The 16,564-nt window shown below is 33.5% G+C and overlaps 3 protein-coding genes across 3 annotated transcripts; all 3 read right to left on the bottom strand.

The window, feature by feature from the left end:
• Positions 1–525: 525 nt before the first annotated feature.
• On the bottom strand, positions 526–1,444 carry LOC109809457 (early nodulin-like protein 7). Its single transcript, XM_029273289.2, has 2 exons — positions 1,124–1,444; positions 526–1,011 (listed from the first exon to the last, which is right to left on the bottom strand). Exons 1-2 carry the CDS (start codon positions 1,296–1,298, stop codon positions 632–634), a joined length of 555 nt encoding a protein of 184 aa, XP_029129122.1. The 5' UTR covers positions 1,299–1,444; the 3' UTR covers positions 526–631.
• Positions 1,445–2,772: 1,328 nt separating this feature from the next.
• Positions 2,773–8,782, bottom strand: EMB2083 (AAA-type ATPase family protein). Its single transcript, XM_020370846.3, has 11 exons — positions 7,279–8,782; positions 6,831–7,003; positions 6,455–6,556; positions 6,198–6,362; positions 5,920–6,060; positions 5,368–5,526; positions 4,477–4,562; positions 4,148–4,226; positions 3,573–3,695; positions 3,321–3,377; positions 2,773–3,203 (listed from the first exon to the last, which is right to left on the bottom strand). The coding sequence occupies exons 1-11, from the start codon at positions 8,633–8,635 to the stop codon at positions 2,988–2,990; spliced, it is 2,658 nt and encodes an 885-aa protein (XP_020226435.1). The 5' UTR covers positions 8,636–8,782; the 3' UTR covers positions 2,773–2,987.
• A 647-nt stretch (positions 8,783–9,429) lies between these two features.
• On the bottom strand, positions 9,430–14,071 carry LOC109806816 (mitotic phosphoprotein N' end (MPPN) family protein). The gene is made up of 4 exons (XM_020369324.3): positions 13,850–14,071; positions 12,426–13,032; positions 10,186–10,297; positions 9,430–9,949 (listed from the first exon to the last, which is right to left on the bottom strand). Exons 2-4 carry the CDS (start codon positions 12,995–12,997, stop codon positions 9,644–9,646), a joined length of 990 nt encoding a protein of 329 aa, XP_020224913.1. The 5' UTR covers positions 12,998–13,032; positions 13,850–14,071; the 3' UTR covers positions 9,430–9,643.
• Positions 14,072–16,564: the final 2,493 nt, after the last annotated feature.

Raw genomic sequence — 16,564 nt, 5'->3', positions numbered from 1 at the left:
ATTTAACTCTTTCGAAAAGAAAAAAAAAAATGAAAAACTCAAACTTGTGATATGTACTATACCAAAAAAAAATGAAAACTTGTAAAAGATTCTAGAGCGTGAATTTTGCACACTAGGAACGTTGAATTATTTAATTGTATATATAGCTCGTGGAGTGGAAAACCTTGCGATTAGAAAAAAAAAAAGGAACGGTAAATAAATTAAAGCAATGACGCGTTTGGTTCTAGTTTTTACTTTTCCTAGTCATCATAATCATTTACTAAATACTTTTTTTGTCAGATTCTAGAGCATGACTAATTCACTTTGAATGTTGAATTATTTATAGTTGTATTGCATATTCCTCACGGAGTGTGAAATCCTGCGATTATAAGTAGAAAAGTTCGAAGTCAAATGGCCTTAAACAATGCAGTAAACTAATACAAATGCTTTAACCCAAAATCAAAAGGTCACATTAGACAAAGTGAAGCCATGTCCATAAATACAATACAAAAACCACAATGATATGAAAGTAACTGGTAGAGAATGAAGAAAGAAAAAAAAAAAAAAAAAGTTGGAATGATAATTAATTAATACCTAACCTAAACAACTGGTATTCCAGAAGCAATTAATCAAGAAAAGAAAACCAACTATTTCAGGGTGCTAACAGCATCATGACACTAACAAATGTGACCAAAGAAGACATAACAATTGTAGTAAGAAGCGTGGAGGCTGATGATGGAACCTCTGAGCTATCATCCGATGGTGGAGGAGCCATTGGTGGAAAGCTTTGTGGTGGAAGCGAAATGGGTGGTGGAGATTTGGGAATAGGATGAGGGTGCATCACATCCACTACAAGTTTTTGCCCATTATTGCAGTGATAATCGGTTCCACTGATGAAGTAGAAGTCTCCAGGCCTATCAAGATTGAAAGTGCTCTTTCCATTGTCAAAAGCAGTGATGGGGTTACTTGCGTCACAGTTAATGTAATCCCATTTCTCCACACTAAGAACCGAGTCATTCTGGTACTCAAAAACTGCATAAACAAGAACATTAAGAGTTACATGTCCATCTATTTTTTGTTGGAAAAATTATATGCTAAAGGGGCAAAGAAAAATCATGCAGTGTGAAGGATTCAACAAGCTTACCAAGAGCATCACCAATTTGAAATCTGTTCTTTTCAGCCCATTTGATATAAAATTCAGTATTGTTGGGGGCAGGTACATGCCAACCAACTTTGAATTGCACGCTAGCTTCAACACTATTCGTGGCAGCCATGAAAACGATCACACAAGTACATAGGACGACCAAAAGGGATGCCATGGTTGTGTTTCAGCAAAGAATATTTAAGCGAAAAATGGTGATAAACCAATATGATTGGGAGTATATATATAAGAGCACATGAAATATTGAGAGTGAAGTGGGTAGTTGTGGTGACAACGTGGGAGCAGTATTGGCGGTTACACGTTCATGTTGGCATGCATGTATGTATATTGCTGAATTGGTATCTACTAAGTAACTAACGTCACTTCATGAGACCAATTGAGTGCACTTATAAATTGGTGTTCACGATCACGTGGAATTTTTCACTTTAAAACATTTTTAAAAATTATAAAAACTACATTATATCGATACCATTATATTTTTCATTTTTATAAGGACTATTTTCTCCCTTATTTTTTTTAAACTTTCTAAAATTATTTTTTCCTGTAAGTAACTTCTATCTCTCTCTTTCTTTCTTTCTTCTTTTTTTTTTAAAAAACTTTAAAACTACAATAATTATGCACAAAAATAATTATTTTTTTTATACAAAATAAGTATGAAGTGCCTTTTTTTTGTTAGTAGAAAAAAAGTGGTTTAAGAGGTAGTTATAAGAAAAAAAATTGTCTAAAAATAAAAAACATTAACTTACATTTGCAAAAGGTTCTTAATTTTCAAATTTATCTTTTTAAGGTAAATCTCCGTGCTATGAGATCATTGTTTAACTCTATAATTCCTAAAAGTCACAGATTCAATGCCTGAAAAGTTTCAATCGTTGGAAATTTTCTTTTTACAGGTAATTAATAATTGCATGAATGGAGATTAAACCTAAGTTATATTTGAGTTATCGTTATGCCTAAGATAATTATAAAATCCCTGAAGTAATGTGGCTAGTCTAGAATATAATTAAAAATTAAAAATTACTTAATATTTAATTTACAAAGATTTATTAACAAATAGCAAAAATTTAATTAAAATAATATAGTAAATTTCACATGACATTATTAAATGAGATGTCTTCGCTATAATGACCGACAGAGATAAAAATATCAAGACTTTCTTAAATGCGATGACAAAGAAGAATTTAAATTGATTTTTACTAGTAGATTTTCTGACAAAAATGCATATCAAGAGAGTTAACACTAGTGCGAAGGCAAATTTTGTTAAACTGGGATAATAACCTACTTTTTCTGTAATCATCATTTTAGTGGATCATTAATTATCTATATTTTTTTTATCATAATATTGAAAAAAAATATCTATCAACTTTATTAAAAACTAATATTTACCAAAACATTGATTACATTAAAATTATCAGTGTCATTTTTTAATTATCTATAATCTATTACATTAATAAGAGAGATACTCTGATTTGGTTTCCATATTTTCTTTTTACCTTTTTATTTCTTAACTAATTTGCTTAATTATCTTCTTACTCCACAACTAATTTATTTAATTATTTCACTATTTAAGTCCACTGAACACTTTTTTAATTTCATCAGTTCTATTTTATTTTTATATGACGAGTCACGAATAGTTAACTATAAAAGTCGAGCATTCCAATGCATCATTTTTTTTTTTTTTATAATTCAGGTTCTAACATGGCCTTCCACCAAAACGAAGAAAAACAAGGAACAGCGTCCATCAGAGTTGCGGTAAAGAATATAACATAATACATCAATAAGGTGCAGTAAATATGCCTATAGTAGAATTATTCCTCAAAATTGATGGGGCATTTGCCCCTGCAATTTCTCATGCATGGCTCCTCAAACTTGTTTCCTTTTCACTATTAATCAATTTTTGGAATTCGCTACACTTGGCAACTCGTAAGTCAAGTATGCTTGGAGGCATTGGTTTTAGGGAGCCATGCAACTCTACTAGACGGAAGAATTCTTGCTTGGTTAAGCTTTTCTTCTCAACAAGTTCATTCACCACAGCATCCATCAGCGTTCTGTTTTGCTCCAGGATCTAATATGCAAAACAAAAGTGAAAAAACAGTCATGAATAATGAGGTTGAGACTTTTTACTCAATCAAGAGAGGCATGAAGTTCTTTAATCCTTCTCCTTATTTCCATTATAACATACCTCTTTTGCACGTTCATAACACGAGTTGACAATCCTCATTGCTTCCGAATCAATGTCCTAATAATCAAACATAATGAAATCGTAACTAGGCCAAATGTTATCAAGATACACTGGTCTACAGTCGTTACACTCGTTTATTCAAGATAAATTGCAAGGAATTCTTGTTTCAACTTATAGTTGCAATTGTAACTGACGCCAAAGCTGCAAATAAGAAACATCATAAGAAAACAAAACATGGGACAGAATCCATACATTAATTCGGTCTGACACCCAGAAATTGGATATTCCATGATACTTCTCGGAAAGCCCACCAAGAACAAATGTCCTTGCTGCAGATCTAGCATTGTCTGCAGTTTCAGCCCATATTGTACTCAACTGAAAGATTGAAAATTAAGTTAAAATATTTCTACATGTCTAAACTGTATCCATGATCTGATATAAGCAAAATAAAAGGGACCCATAAACTAAACATTTAAAATAAATAACTTGTGTACACAATAATACTGATATAAAACTGTAATTTTAAAATGGAACAAAAAAATAATGCGATAAATCATAACTAACAAAATCAAAGAACTTAGAAAAAGCCATTTCTCATTTTCTCTTGCCATACAGAAAATCTGAGGTCCATAAATTGTTTGCCCTTGTTTTTTATTTGCCTTTTGATCTCTCCAACAGATTTTATGGACACGTGTTTCTAATCCCACTCACAGAATTAGAAATCTAGAAATAAATTTTGTTCATTGCATTATTTGTTTGTCCTGCTACTGTGTTTTCCTTTTTCACAAATACAAAAATAAAGGAAGCATGTAAAATTATTCTATTACCTGATCACTCCCAAACCAAAGTTCATCAGCCGCACGGGGAGCTAGTTGAACAGTAATATGATCAAGAAGGGATTGTCGACTGCACGATATTAGCAGTTACCAATTAAGAGGAAAATAATATGGGAGGCACTAAACGAAGTTATTAGAAGCAATTTGATCAAGCAAAAATAATTTAAATCAAATGCATAATGCAGACAATATATATAGCCTTTGAAAACATTAATATCGATTGATGCTAGTAATAACAGACAGCATTTCATTTGGAGAGCCTTCTCCAATAGCTAAATATATATTTTTAAGGAGTAAAGGTTTAATTAAAGAATCCATACGTGAGCATTCCTTCATTAAATTTTACTGAATCCATCTTCACTCGAACATAACCCAATTCCCTACCAGCTCTAGGGGCAATTGTGACCTACACCAAATCAACAAAAAGCTAAAACATCATGTTTCTTGTCAGTAACAGTCAGATAACGAGTATTCATATAACACAGAAAAGTTTGTTTTTATGTGAATAAACCCAATTACAGGTAAATTTCAAAAACATATTGAACAAAAGACCAAACTCTGAAGGTCAACTTCCTGAATTGCATGAATTTAATGTCTATTCTAGAGCATTGTGGATGCATACAGATAACCAGATAAACAAAAGGACAACCTTGACTTTTGCATTCTATTGTCCTTAGATGCAGCAATATTCCATTCAATATAAGAAAAGAGTTAAAGAGTCAATGTATGTTTTGGTCTACATATTCTATTTAGCATTACATTTTTACTGTAATATTGCCAGCTTCAGATATCATCCACGGGTACCACATTATATGATTCAAGCACAAATGGCATGGCACAATATAATATTCAAGAAATAGAAATGAAAAAGGCAGGAAAAATAATTATTTTTAAGATGTACAAGCCGAATCTTGTTTGGTTCCTTTTTCCCTCAACTTGGTTTCTTTCAAATTCACTTCAATCTTATCTATTTTTTGTAATAAAATAAGCTTTTGGCTAATTTTTCGTATCTAATATGCTCAGAAATAATCATCAGGAAATATTGCATGCAGATGGGATTTGCAAATGGAAACATTTGCAAGAACTATTCGGGAGAGAAAGATTTGGGGTCTTCAACAAATAATACAATTCAATTCTAACAGAATTCCTGATTTCAAATATGAGAGAATATGCCCAATCAGAAAACAAAATGGATAGTGTAAAGCCCATACAAACTCTATATTTTTAAGATCAGGAAAGTTCACAGCCACAACAGCCATTGCAGCTTCATTTATGGCGACTTGCTTCCATGTCTCTCTGCTTCTCTCCTTTCTATCTAGCATTCCTCTTTCTTCCATTTGTGCAGCTTGCAATAAGTCATCAGTAGTAATCTGCAATAGTGAGAAGAAGAAATTAATAACTGCCAGCTACCATGTTCTGCAAATAGTTAATCATTTTTTCATCACTTCCTCCTTTGACCTTTTTCCCTTTTTGTACATATGTATGAAACCTTTCTTGTGCCACAATTTAGAGACTTATTGTGTAGACACAGAAACTGTTGATATCATCTATCATCCTTTAAGAACTACAAAGTAATGAATACATTTTTCGATGAAGCATGCCCTTGTAGTCAGATAAATACTTCTATTTGCATGCTTGATTTTGGAAAATGTTAAGGAGTTGACTGTGTCATGCCATACTCGATGCAGCAAAGAATATATAAATTGCCTAAGGAAATACATTAACAATAACTATCAGACAAAATTGTATATCGATGCTATTACCTCGGTCCTTGAGTCACGCATCATATTGATTGCAGCAACCTCAACTATGTTGGCTAACTCTGCACCAACCATTCCATCAGTCATACTAGCTACAGCCATGTAATCAACATCTTCAGCCATTGGCTTTTTACGAGCATGGACCTATGGCACCAGGGGGCAAATTGAGTAAGCAAACTACGTGATGTGCCATTGTCACAAATCAACAACTATTAATTCTGTTTAAAAATAACAGAATCTTAAATGCTACATGCAGGTGAAATAGTTAGAGGAGCTACTACCTTTAGAATTTCTATGCGGCCAATGAGGCCAGGTTTGGGAATATATATTTTCCGATCAAACCTGCCAGGTCTCACTAGTGCAGGATCCAGAATGTCTGGTCGGTTAGTGGATGCAATAGTGATCACCTCTCCCCTTCCTTCAAACCCATCTAAGCACACCAGGAGCTGGAGCATTCAGTCAACAGGAAACATCAACCAATATAGACACAACTTTACTTAAGAAAAGCAGTTGGGAAGTATAACACTGCCAGCTTAACCTGATTAAGAGTAGCATCACGTTCCTGTCCACCTGAACCTTTAATCAAGCCACGCTCCCTTCCCACAGCATCCAGCTCATCAATGAAGACAACAGATGGAGCCTGAAAAATATAATACAAAAAATGGAAGCCAATTAGATGAAAACACTGATGCTGGAGAAATAGGTATATGATCAAAAAGAAAGGATTCCAGTCAGCTTGAAGCAAATATAATGAGGATTAAGTAATAACAGGATGGTCAAGTTTATATGGCAATTAACAAGAAAAACTATTAGTGGAAATCAGTGGAAAAAACCAAACTCCTATAATTTGACTTTCAACAAATAACAAAATTTGTAAAGAGAACAGCGAAAAGGCTAAAAAAAATATCACATACATTTTCCCTGGCTTCTTGGTAAAGTGCTCGAACACGAGAAGCCCCAACACCGACATATATCTCCACAAACTGTGAAGCAGAAATAGAGAAGAAATTAACCCCTGCCTCGCCAGCCACTGCTTTTGCCAGCAATGTCTTTCCCACTCCAGGGGGGCCACAAAGAAGTATGCCACCTGGTTAAGTGACGAATTTAAATTCTAACCTTAGGCAAGTCAAGTGTAAAGCACTGCAAAATCAAATGTTTCTTCCTTTCTATATTTTTTTATGAGATAAATGAAATACTAAGTAAATACAACAAGATAATAAAATATTTATGCAAGTACAACATTGCCAAAATATGATAGCCAGTTCATGAAAACTGTCCTTTAAAATTAATTTTTTCTCAAGAATAAGTTAGTTCATTCAAATTATTCTGTTAAGAGGTTATCATAGTTGAAGTAAACGAGACCTGGAATTTTCACTCCCCTCCTTCGGTACATCTCTCCATGAGTAAAGAACTTGACAATCTCCTCGAGTTCAAGTCGAATTTTACCCAGCCCAGCAACATCACTAAACTTGACATCCACTCCTCTCTCTAGATACTGAGGAAGCCTTTTGTTCTGCGCTCTCCTCACACGCGCTCCCGATTTCATAAACTGCTTTGCCATTTTCAAATAAGCATTCTCCTCCCCTTTCCCCTGCTCACTCTCCTCATCATCACCTTCAATCCCCTCCATCTCCCTCTCCAACTCCCTCATCTTCCTCCTCTCTTCAGCCTCAGCCCTCTCAATCTTGAGCCTATCCTCGTAGTCCTTCTTCTGCTTCCTATAACTAAGCACCACAGTCCTATAAAAAATGTAGAAGAAAAGCACCCCAAGTGCATTAGCCACATTGCTATTGTTGGCCAAATCCGACCAAAAATACGCCATTCTCTCGTAACGCTCACTCGCCTGGCGCAACGATTCCTGGTACTTCCGCTTCCTCATCTCCTTCTTCCTTTTCCTCTCCTCCTCCTTCTTCTGAATCCTCATGTTCCTCTCCATGGTCTCCCTCTCTTCCCTCAACCTCCTCATCTCTTCTTCCTTCTCCCTCTTCAAATCCATCCTCATTTGCCTATACTCTGCGATCTTCCTGGACTCCTTCTTGGGCTTTCTCTCCCTATCTTCAAAAATGTTAACAAAGAAATTCTTCACAAAAGGGGGCACCCAAATCATGGACAAAAGAGAAGGGGGCCACTCTGGCCTCTTAATGGGTGGCGTGTACGCATTCACACACAATGAATCAATCTTCAACTCATCCCATGAATCCCAAAACATGCTATGGCTCTCAAACGAAGGCAGCACTGTCCTCAACACTCTCGAATCGTCCAAAACCACGAGAACTGCTTCACCCCTTAGCCTCAAGTTCGCGGAACTAGGCTTAATTATGTGCTTCAGCTTCCCGTTTTTTCTCAAGTCCAGGATTTCGCTGTAGGGAAGGCGATCGGAGACCACGGGGAGGCCCTGAGTCCATGTCCGGAGCTCCTCCGGCGAGAGAGCTTCGAGTTTTTTGGAGGATTGTTTTCGCGGCGGCCGTTTCTTTCCCCTGGTGGCGGCAGCAGCGGCCGCGGGTTGGGGGAGGGAGGCGGAGATGATGGTGAGGGTTACGGTGAGTTTGAGGAAGTCAAAGCGGTTGTCGTTTTGGGGATTGGTGGCGTCGTTGTCGTTGTCGTTGTCGGGTTGTGGGGTTTGAATTCGCGAGGAGACGGAAGGGTGGTAAGGGGGTTTGGGAAGGGTTTTGAATTTGGGGTTAGGGGAAGGATAACGAAGGAAGCAATGTGAGGCCATGGAATGCTGCTGTTACATTCTCGGCTATGGGTTTGTTGGTGCAGCCATTGGTGACGAAGACCAACTTCCTTCTCTTCTCTTCTCTTCGTATTCGGATAAGTAAGTGCCTTTGCGTACTTCGTTTTAACTCTGGATGTTTTAGGAACCAGGGGTGCTGTAGCTATTAACTAATAACCCAAGAAAAATTATTTTATTTTATTATAAAAATTCAAGTATTTATCATGACAATAAGTGATTGTATATTCAATAATGATGGAAAATCTCATATTCCCATTCTTTTTGCATGCGTCACCATTAATTTGTCTTTCTGCTAATTACACTTCTAGCCACTTATCGTTTTCCGTGTTTGATGCTCTGTTGAAGGAAATTTTTTTAAAGAGCAGTAATCGTCCGGTTGTGGCATTTGATTTAAACAAGTTGCAATGTTCAAAAACACTCATCCAATCAACTTATGAATCAAAGGATTCAAAATAATGTAACTTCCATCTACTTTGAGTGTTGTTATTTTTTTGTTACTCATACTTCAAAAATCATAAAACACAATTAGATACTAAATATAAACACCTATTTCGGCAATATTCAAACCGGAGTTTACCACATTGTAGAAGATCAGTCAGTCTCTTCCCGCTAGACTCGGGCCTAGAATAACGCAACCTAAACCTTATTCCATTACACGATATCAGGTTGCATAACATAAACGTCATTCTGCTCTTATCCAAAATCTCTACTGCCTGGACAATGATCAGATTTACATCATGTAGTTATATATTATTATGTTCTCACTTCTCAAAACATACGCTAACAAGTACTGATTTATTGTATAGTCATCCATATGATTGCAATGTTAAAATGCCATAAATTCTGACAATTGAAATCCAGAGTAAACATTCCAACTCAACCCAATGAACAAGACATGCCGAACTTCTTACATAGTGTATGAATAACCGAGTAAACTCATTGCTTACAACAAACAGAACAATATTAGTTTGATTCAGCAGAACATCTAATTTAGACTCCAAACATCAAGTCCATGATCTTGGACACTAATGATTTTGTTGGGGAAGCAATGGCTCCTCCAGTCTGCCGTGCAGTTGAGTTTCCATTCTGCAGATAGTAAGGTCGAGAAGGAGCTTTCAGTGTGCTCACTTCTGAGTTTCTAGTAGAGGGTAGAGGTAAGGGCATGAATCCTTGATTGTTAAGCCTTTCATTTAAAGCTTGACGTTGCATGGGATCCAACAGTTTCACACCAACAATTAGTACTCCATTAATTTGAATTCCATTCTTGTTTAGAGCTTTTTGTGCATCAGAACGATTCTGTATCAGCAATAATTTTGTTAAGCGATGTACAGGCAGACACCAAATTGGTTGAAAAACACTAGAAATTTAATTTTGTTAAGCAATGTACAGGCAGACACCAAATAAAGGAATAATTTCCCGATACATATTGATAAAATGACAAGTACCATGGATAGTCTTGGAATAGAACAAAACTAATGCCTCGTAAAGAAAAAAATTAACCATTACATTCAAGCAAGCAAAAGGTTGCGAACCTGGTATAAAATGTGCATCCAGTTAGCATCTCTAGGACCAGGAACATGTTTTAAAATTTCACCACATTTTTCAAACTCCCTTAAAACCATGTTAGTATCTCCTGGAGAAAATCTGCACGGAAAGAGCATTGTTAGAAGAATGTATATTGGTATGTAGAAAATACAAAGTTTAACTTATAAGGCCCATTTGATTAAAGTAGTTTTTTGTTTTCACTGATAATTATAAATAATAATAAAAAGTCACTTTGTTTTCTATTTTAAAAGATTTTTTAGCAAACAGTGAAAACACAATATTATTTTCATTATTTCATATTTTGTTTTTAAAACAATAAAAAAAAAAAGTAAGAACAAAGTAATAATTTTGTAACTATTAGTCTATTAGTGAAAAAAAATAGATAATGAAAACCAAACACTTTCTCAATACAAACAGTACTTCAGTTTATTGATATCCCTAATCAAAATAGCTCCCACCTAGAGAGGAGGTCGGGAGGGTAGACATGCACAACCTTGCCCACAAGATGGAGAGGCTGATTTTAGGACTTGACACTCGTATGACATCTAAAAAAAGAAACAAAAAACTCTACAGGTCTCAAAAATATTTAAGACCATATCCTCCAAGCTTAAAAAAAAATACATTTAAAGGAAAAACCACACCTTAGAAAATCCCAAAATACACACTGTTCGTCAGCTAGGCAAGAAGAATTATACTATTAACAAATCAGTCCTTAGTTGTTAATAGCACATTTATATTTTGTAGAAAAAAGAATGTCATACAACTTTTAAAAAAAAATAACTTATTTAATCCATTCAAGATGATAGTACTATAAAATGATAATAATAAAATATTACAAAATACAAAGACAAAAGATGACATAAATTTAAAACACAAAAACAGAGTTACATCACAAAAAAAGAAATAAATCTTGATAATTATCATCAAACACAACATTCAACACTTGACTAAAACCATAAACATGTCAAATCTTGAGAGACTAGGAACTCAAATTATATCCTTTGTACTTATCTTTTAAGACTTAAAGCTTAAAACAACAAACAATCAAAAGATTGAAATAGATAATTGAAGATCATAGAAGTGGGAAAAAAAAAGGATGTATAAAAAATAAAGCATCAAGGGTCAAGTATCGTCAAAAGAGTGAGTATATTTTGGGTCTTATAATGAAATCAGACAAGTAAAATATATGTAATGTATATCCCACCCTAAAAAAGCTTGCATAAATAAAATAATTACAGTTGTGATAGGACGCCATCTGCACCTTGTCAACAATGTCACATTTCAATCTCTCGTTATTTTTAAACCAAAACTTCCACACCTCTCTTCACATTAAAACACCATTCACGTACTTTTATGAAACTGCCACAACCACTCTTAATCTTTTAGGTATTGTTCACCCCTTAAAATCAGGAATCGCTGTATCTCCCAAGGTACTTACTGAAAATAACATACTAATAGGAACTTCTTTTTATTACATAAAACAGGGAATCTAACCCAAAAATTAAAGAAACAAAATGGAAAATAACAGCCACTAGAATAGCTCTTTGAGATGCAAACTTGCTCACCGTCTAAAGGGCCCCAATTCCACTTTTTGTCTACCCTCCCACTCTCTCCTTGCAGTAATTTCTCTAACAAAATTCCCACCTTCCTCAATCCTCCCCCCACGTTGGTATTCCCATGAATCCCATGTGAATGTTCCATTCAAACACCACCATACTGTCCAAGTGGTCGTCTTATGGCTATTACACCTATATGCCTATTACATAGACACTTGGCAATCCATTTGAAGCCTTTAAGATAATTATCATTATATAAACTAATAGTCTAATTAATACCAATGAAATATTACAAAATTGAATTGACAGATTTTTCTCCCCAGTAATATGCACAATTATGCAACATGAGTTGCCATTGTTACTCAGAAATAGCTATAAATTTGCTCTTAATTCTTACATTGCCCAGCAGTCTTTCCATTTGGAATAAGCTCTTTTTATTCTTTAGGAAACATGGATTAGCTCTCAAGTGTTTGGAGCAACTTCTCTTGATTTTTTAGGAGTAAAGAAGTAAAAATCGATGCTGATATTTTATTCACTTTTCTAGGTATGTTTGTAGGAAAATGTGCAGAATTAAAAGAACAACTGTTTATAATTAGATTTTTAGTGGAATACATCACATGTACTCCTCAGCATTAGAAAAACACCAATGCTAAAGCAGACTTAAGACATACCCGTATACAGTTACCCATTCTTCCTCGTTGAGATTCCCTGCTGGCAGAGAATTTCTCTGAACCTCTGGCCTTGCCACTTCCAGTGGTGGAGGAAGAGTTATCAAAGCACCAGGCTGAACCACACCCTCAACTGGCGAACTTCTTCCCTTCTCATCTCTGTCCCCACCACTCTTTGCAGTTGTAGGTGACCACCAACTCAAACCTGGCGAGCCCTGTTGGTTTTGTTGTAACCCTCTCAAAGCATAAGATGTGCTGGCCTCAGATTTGCTTTTCACTGGAGTTGAGAATTCCCTATTTGATGTTTGAATGGGAGTTTTATTGTCTGACTTAGGCTCGGGGGACATTTGGTAATCTAGTATGCCTGATTCAGGAGAAAAGTCTGATCTGTCCTCCAGGGTGAAAACAGGAGGTGGAGGAAGGTCGGAAGTGTTCTCACGCCATAGTGCAGATACTGCTGCTGCCTGACCAGGACTTGAAAACTTTCCTCTACAGGCAGAAACAGGTGAAGCTAAATCCTGGAAAAATAAAGACTGCCTACCGGATCTTGGAGTTCTTTGCACTGTAGTACTCATATTATATTCTCTATTTAAGGGACTGGAACTAATATCTGCAAACCAAACCAATAACATATATATTAAAATAAAATTGGCTGAAAGAGCTGAGCTAAGACAAAGGAGTTGGGTCCCTCGGTATTGAGCAATAAGTACAGTTAACACAGACATAAGCTCACTAATAAGATTACAAAGTAGTTCCTTGAGCTGAATATTGGCACATTTCGGAACCTATGAAATCTATCTACTAATGCAATTCATTTTTCATTTTCTCCTGCAACTTAAATCAAGGAAAAAGAAACAGTAGGACTTGATTCTCTGAAAGGAGTAAAGATAAAGTAATCTCAGTCATTGAAAAGAAAATTAATGATTAATATTCCAACACACGCATGATTTTTTATGGATGTACACATAATATCGACAGCTAATTTTCTCACCAACAATTGAGATTACTTTACGCCACTAAAGTGAGCAAGCTGGATCCAAAAAATTAACAAGGCAAACAGCAGATAGTACTATTAATCCGTCAACAAACAACATATTAAAACAATGACGAACTTCGTATATAAAATAGGGAATCGGCCAATTAAGATCTCCAGGTAAGATAGTCAGTCAAGTTGTTCTAGAAAATGTGAGAAATTAGAGAATAACCGAGAATTCAATTGAATATGGCCCGGCCAAAGCACTGGAGGATGAAGAACATGCCTATGAGCTATTAGCATATAGAAGCACGATACTACAATAATACTTGAAACTAAATAAAAAAATTAATAAATTAATCGTATGACGAGTTTTCTCATTCTCAACAAATAAATAAACAAACGGTTCTGAATTCCTGATTGGGGAGCAGAAATTGAAACAGAGAGAGAGTACCTGATCCTGGTGGGTGGAATTGAAGGTTGAGTTGTGAATGTGATCGATTCAGACTCAATTTTTGGGCTTTTACAATTTTCCCTCCCAAACCAGAACGCTGAGAAAATAGACCACCGCGCCGAAGGGGAAAATGTGAATTGTATTTGTAATACGAAACACTTTTGCTTCTATTTAAATTTTACATTTCAAAACCCTAATTCTCATTTTCTCTCTCTCTTCTTTTGTTAACGCCGCGTTTGAATTTCGAAACTCGCCGATTTATTTAATATTGATCTTATAATATTTATTAGTTGAAAATATAAAATATAAAAATATTTATACTATCAATGTATATGTATTAAAATTAAATTTAGGGGGTGTATTGGTTTAGGATTTCGTAGGATTTTAAAAGACTTTTTTTGAGCAAAAAAGTCCATTGATATTCAATCAAAATTTTATGTCACTTAAAAACAATCTAGTGGTATTCGATCTGGATTTTCAAGATTTTTTAAAGAGTCCATTAAAATCCACTGGTATTCATTTGAGATTTTTTACAACTTAAAAATAATCTATTGGTATTCAAAAATATAAGGATTTTAAAGGATTGTTGTGTGAGAGGGATTTCGAAGGACTTTATAGTGTTATCTATAAATACCAGATTCATAAAACAATCTCATCCAAACCCATCGGATTTTGAAGGATTGTTTGAAGTGATTTTTCAAGTGTTTCAAGAATTTTCAAGTGATTTTTTCATCTTTTTTTTTCTATGCTCCTGTCTTCTCCATTTTTTCTCTACTAATAATACCACACTATTGTTCATTGCTCATATATAATATTGTAGTATTATTCTCATCTCATTCTCCTATTTTGTGAAACTCTAATATGTAAATAATAGTGTCATTAACTTGTTTTATTTTTCTGTTCGTTATCTTTAATTGACTTGCTTTATTTTATTCTATGTAGTTGAATTTGTTCCTTTATATAACACAAAAAAATACTTGAAATTTCAACTTTTAAGTGATAATTTTTTTTATAACACACGTCAAAAAAGAAAAAGGTGAAAGATGAAATTAATATCACAATCTCTACAATATATATATATATATAAAAGATGAATTTGTTAGGGTTTCTATGAGTAGAATGAGATGAAAATGGATCTTAATTGGGGGAAGAACCCTCTTAGCATAAAAATTGCGAACTCTCTCCTTCCCTTGAATTTGTTACTCTTATTCCTTATCCTTTTATGACTTAAAAATTATTTTATTTTTTTACTATGAATTTTTCTTTTTATTTATATATTGTGAAATTAAGATTTTTTTATATTTAAAAAAAAATTAACATAAGACATTGTAGTATCTAATTTTTTAGGGTTTAGGATTTATGCTTTCATTAGCTTATTTTTTAAAAAAAGAAATATTGTTAAAATATTTGTTAGAATAATTTACATTTATAAATATCGTTAAAAATTATCATACAATATATAACTAAAATAATATATATATATATATATATATATATAAGATATATATTCTCTATATTTAAATACTTCTGTTTATATAAAAAAAATTATATATCTAAATATTTTCTCAGTATCGAATATACTGATTTTTTTTATATAAAAAATTATCTTATGTTTCTATATTTCCATTTTTACATGTTTTTTTTATAATGACTGAGGTATTTGATCCATTTGGATAGCTAAGATATATTCGGTCTTTTATGATTGGTGTGCTTCTAAAAATAATATAATTTTATTGATTTTGTCTCTTATCCATAATTATTTATATAACTAGTTTTCAACATATATTGTTTTAGTAATTCAAATGGGAGATTCACAAGGAAATAATAAAGAAAAAGGAAAAGAGAAAGAAAACTATGAAGCTTGGACCAAGGAGGATTCCGATGAATTGTTACAATTGATAGTGGATGCTATAAAAAGAATATAGGATATTATGAATAATTATTATTATTATTTATCTAGACATTATTTTTTTTATTATTATTTTTGTCTTTGACTCTTTTTAAATTTAAATGTATGATTTTTTTAAAAAAATCTTATCAAATGTCAAAACTCCATAAAATCTCACAGAATCCATTAAAATCCTGATTTAAAAGTCTTGCAGAATCCATTAAAATCCTGATTTTAAGTCTTGTAGAATCCTGCAAAATCTTAAAAGTCATGAAAATCCTGCAAAGTCTTTTAAAACCCGCAGGATTTTTTTAAACTAAAAAAGTCCTTTAAAATCCTAATCCAATACACCCCCCTTAATATAATATAACTAAAGATTAAATTTATGACTCGTCGGCTTTTCCAATTAAGAATTTAAATTATGTGTAACTTTTATCTTCTTTTTTTTGTGTGTAAGGAATGTTAGAAATGCACTACTTGTTTTTAATAATTATAATTTATTAAAAATTATAAAATTAGGAAAGTGAGTCATTAAATGATACGTGAAATTCATCAAATTTTATATTTTTTTAAACTTTTAACCAATGAGAGAAAATATGTTTGAAAGAGTGTAATAAATAATGTGTTGCTAACATTTCTCTTTTTATTATACATATAAATCTTAAAGCATCTCCAATGAAAACAACTTATTTTAGTTGCTTCATGTATTGAAAAATGAAAAAAGTGATCTTTAGTGTGCCATGTCAGTATTAAGCAACTCAAACACAAATTTACTCCAATGATAAAAAACTTTAAGAAATTTAACTTTTGGAAAAAAAATTTAATCA

The sequence above is a fragment of the Cajanus cajan genome, chromosome 10, assembly GCF_000230855.2.
Source record: "Cajanus cajan strain Asha chromosome 10, NIPB_CcT2T_4, whole genome shotgun sequence".
Classification (NCBI taxonomy): domain Eukaryota; kingdom Viridiplantae; phylum Streptophyta; class Magnoliopsida; order Fabales; family Fabaceae; genus Cajanus; species Cajanus cajan.
This window is presented reverse-complemented; position numbering and strand designations above follow the sequence as displayed.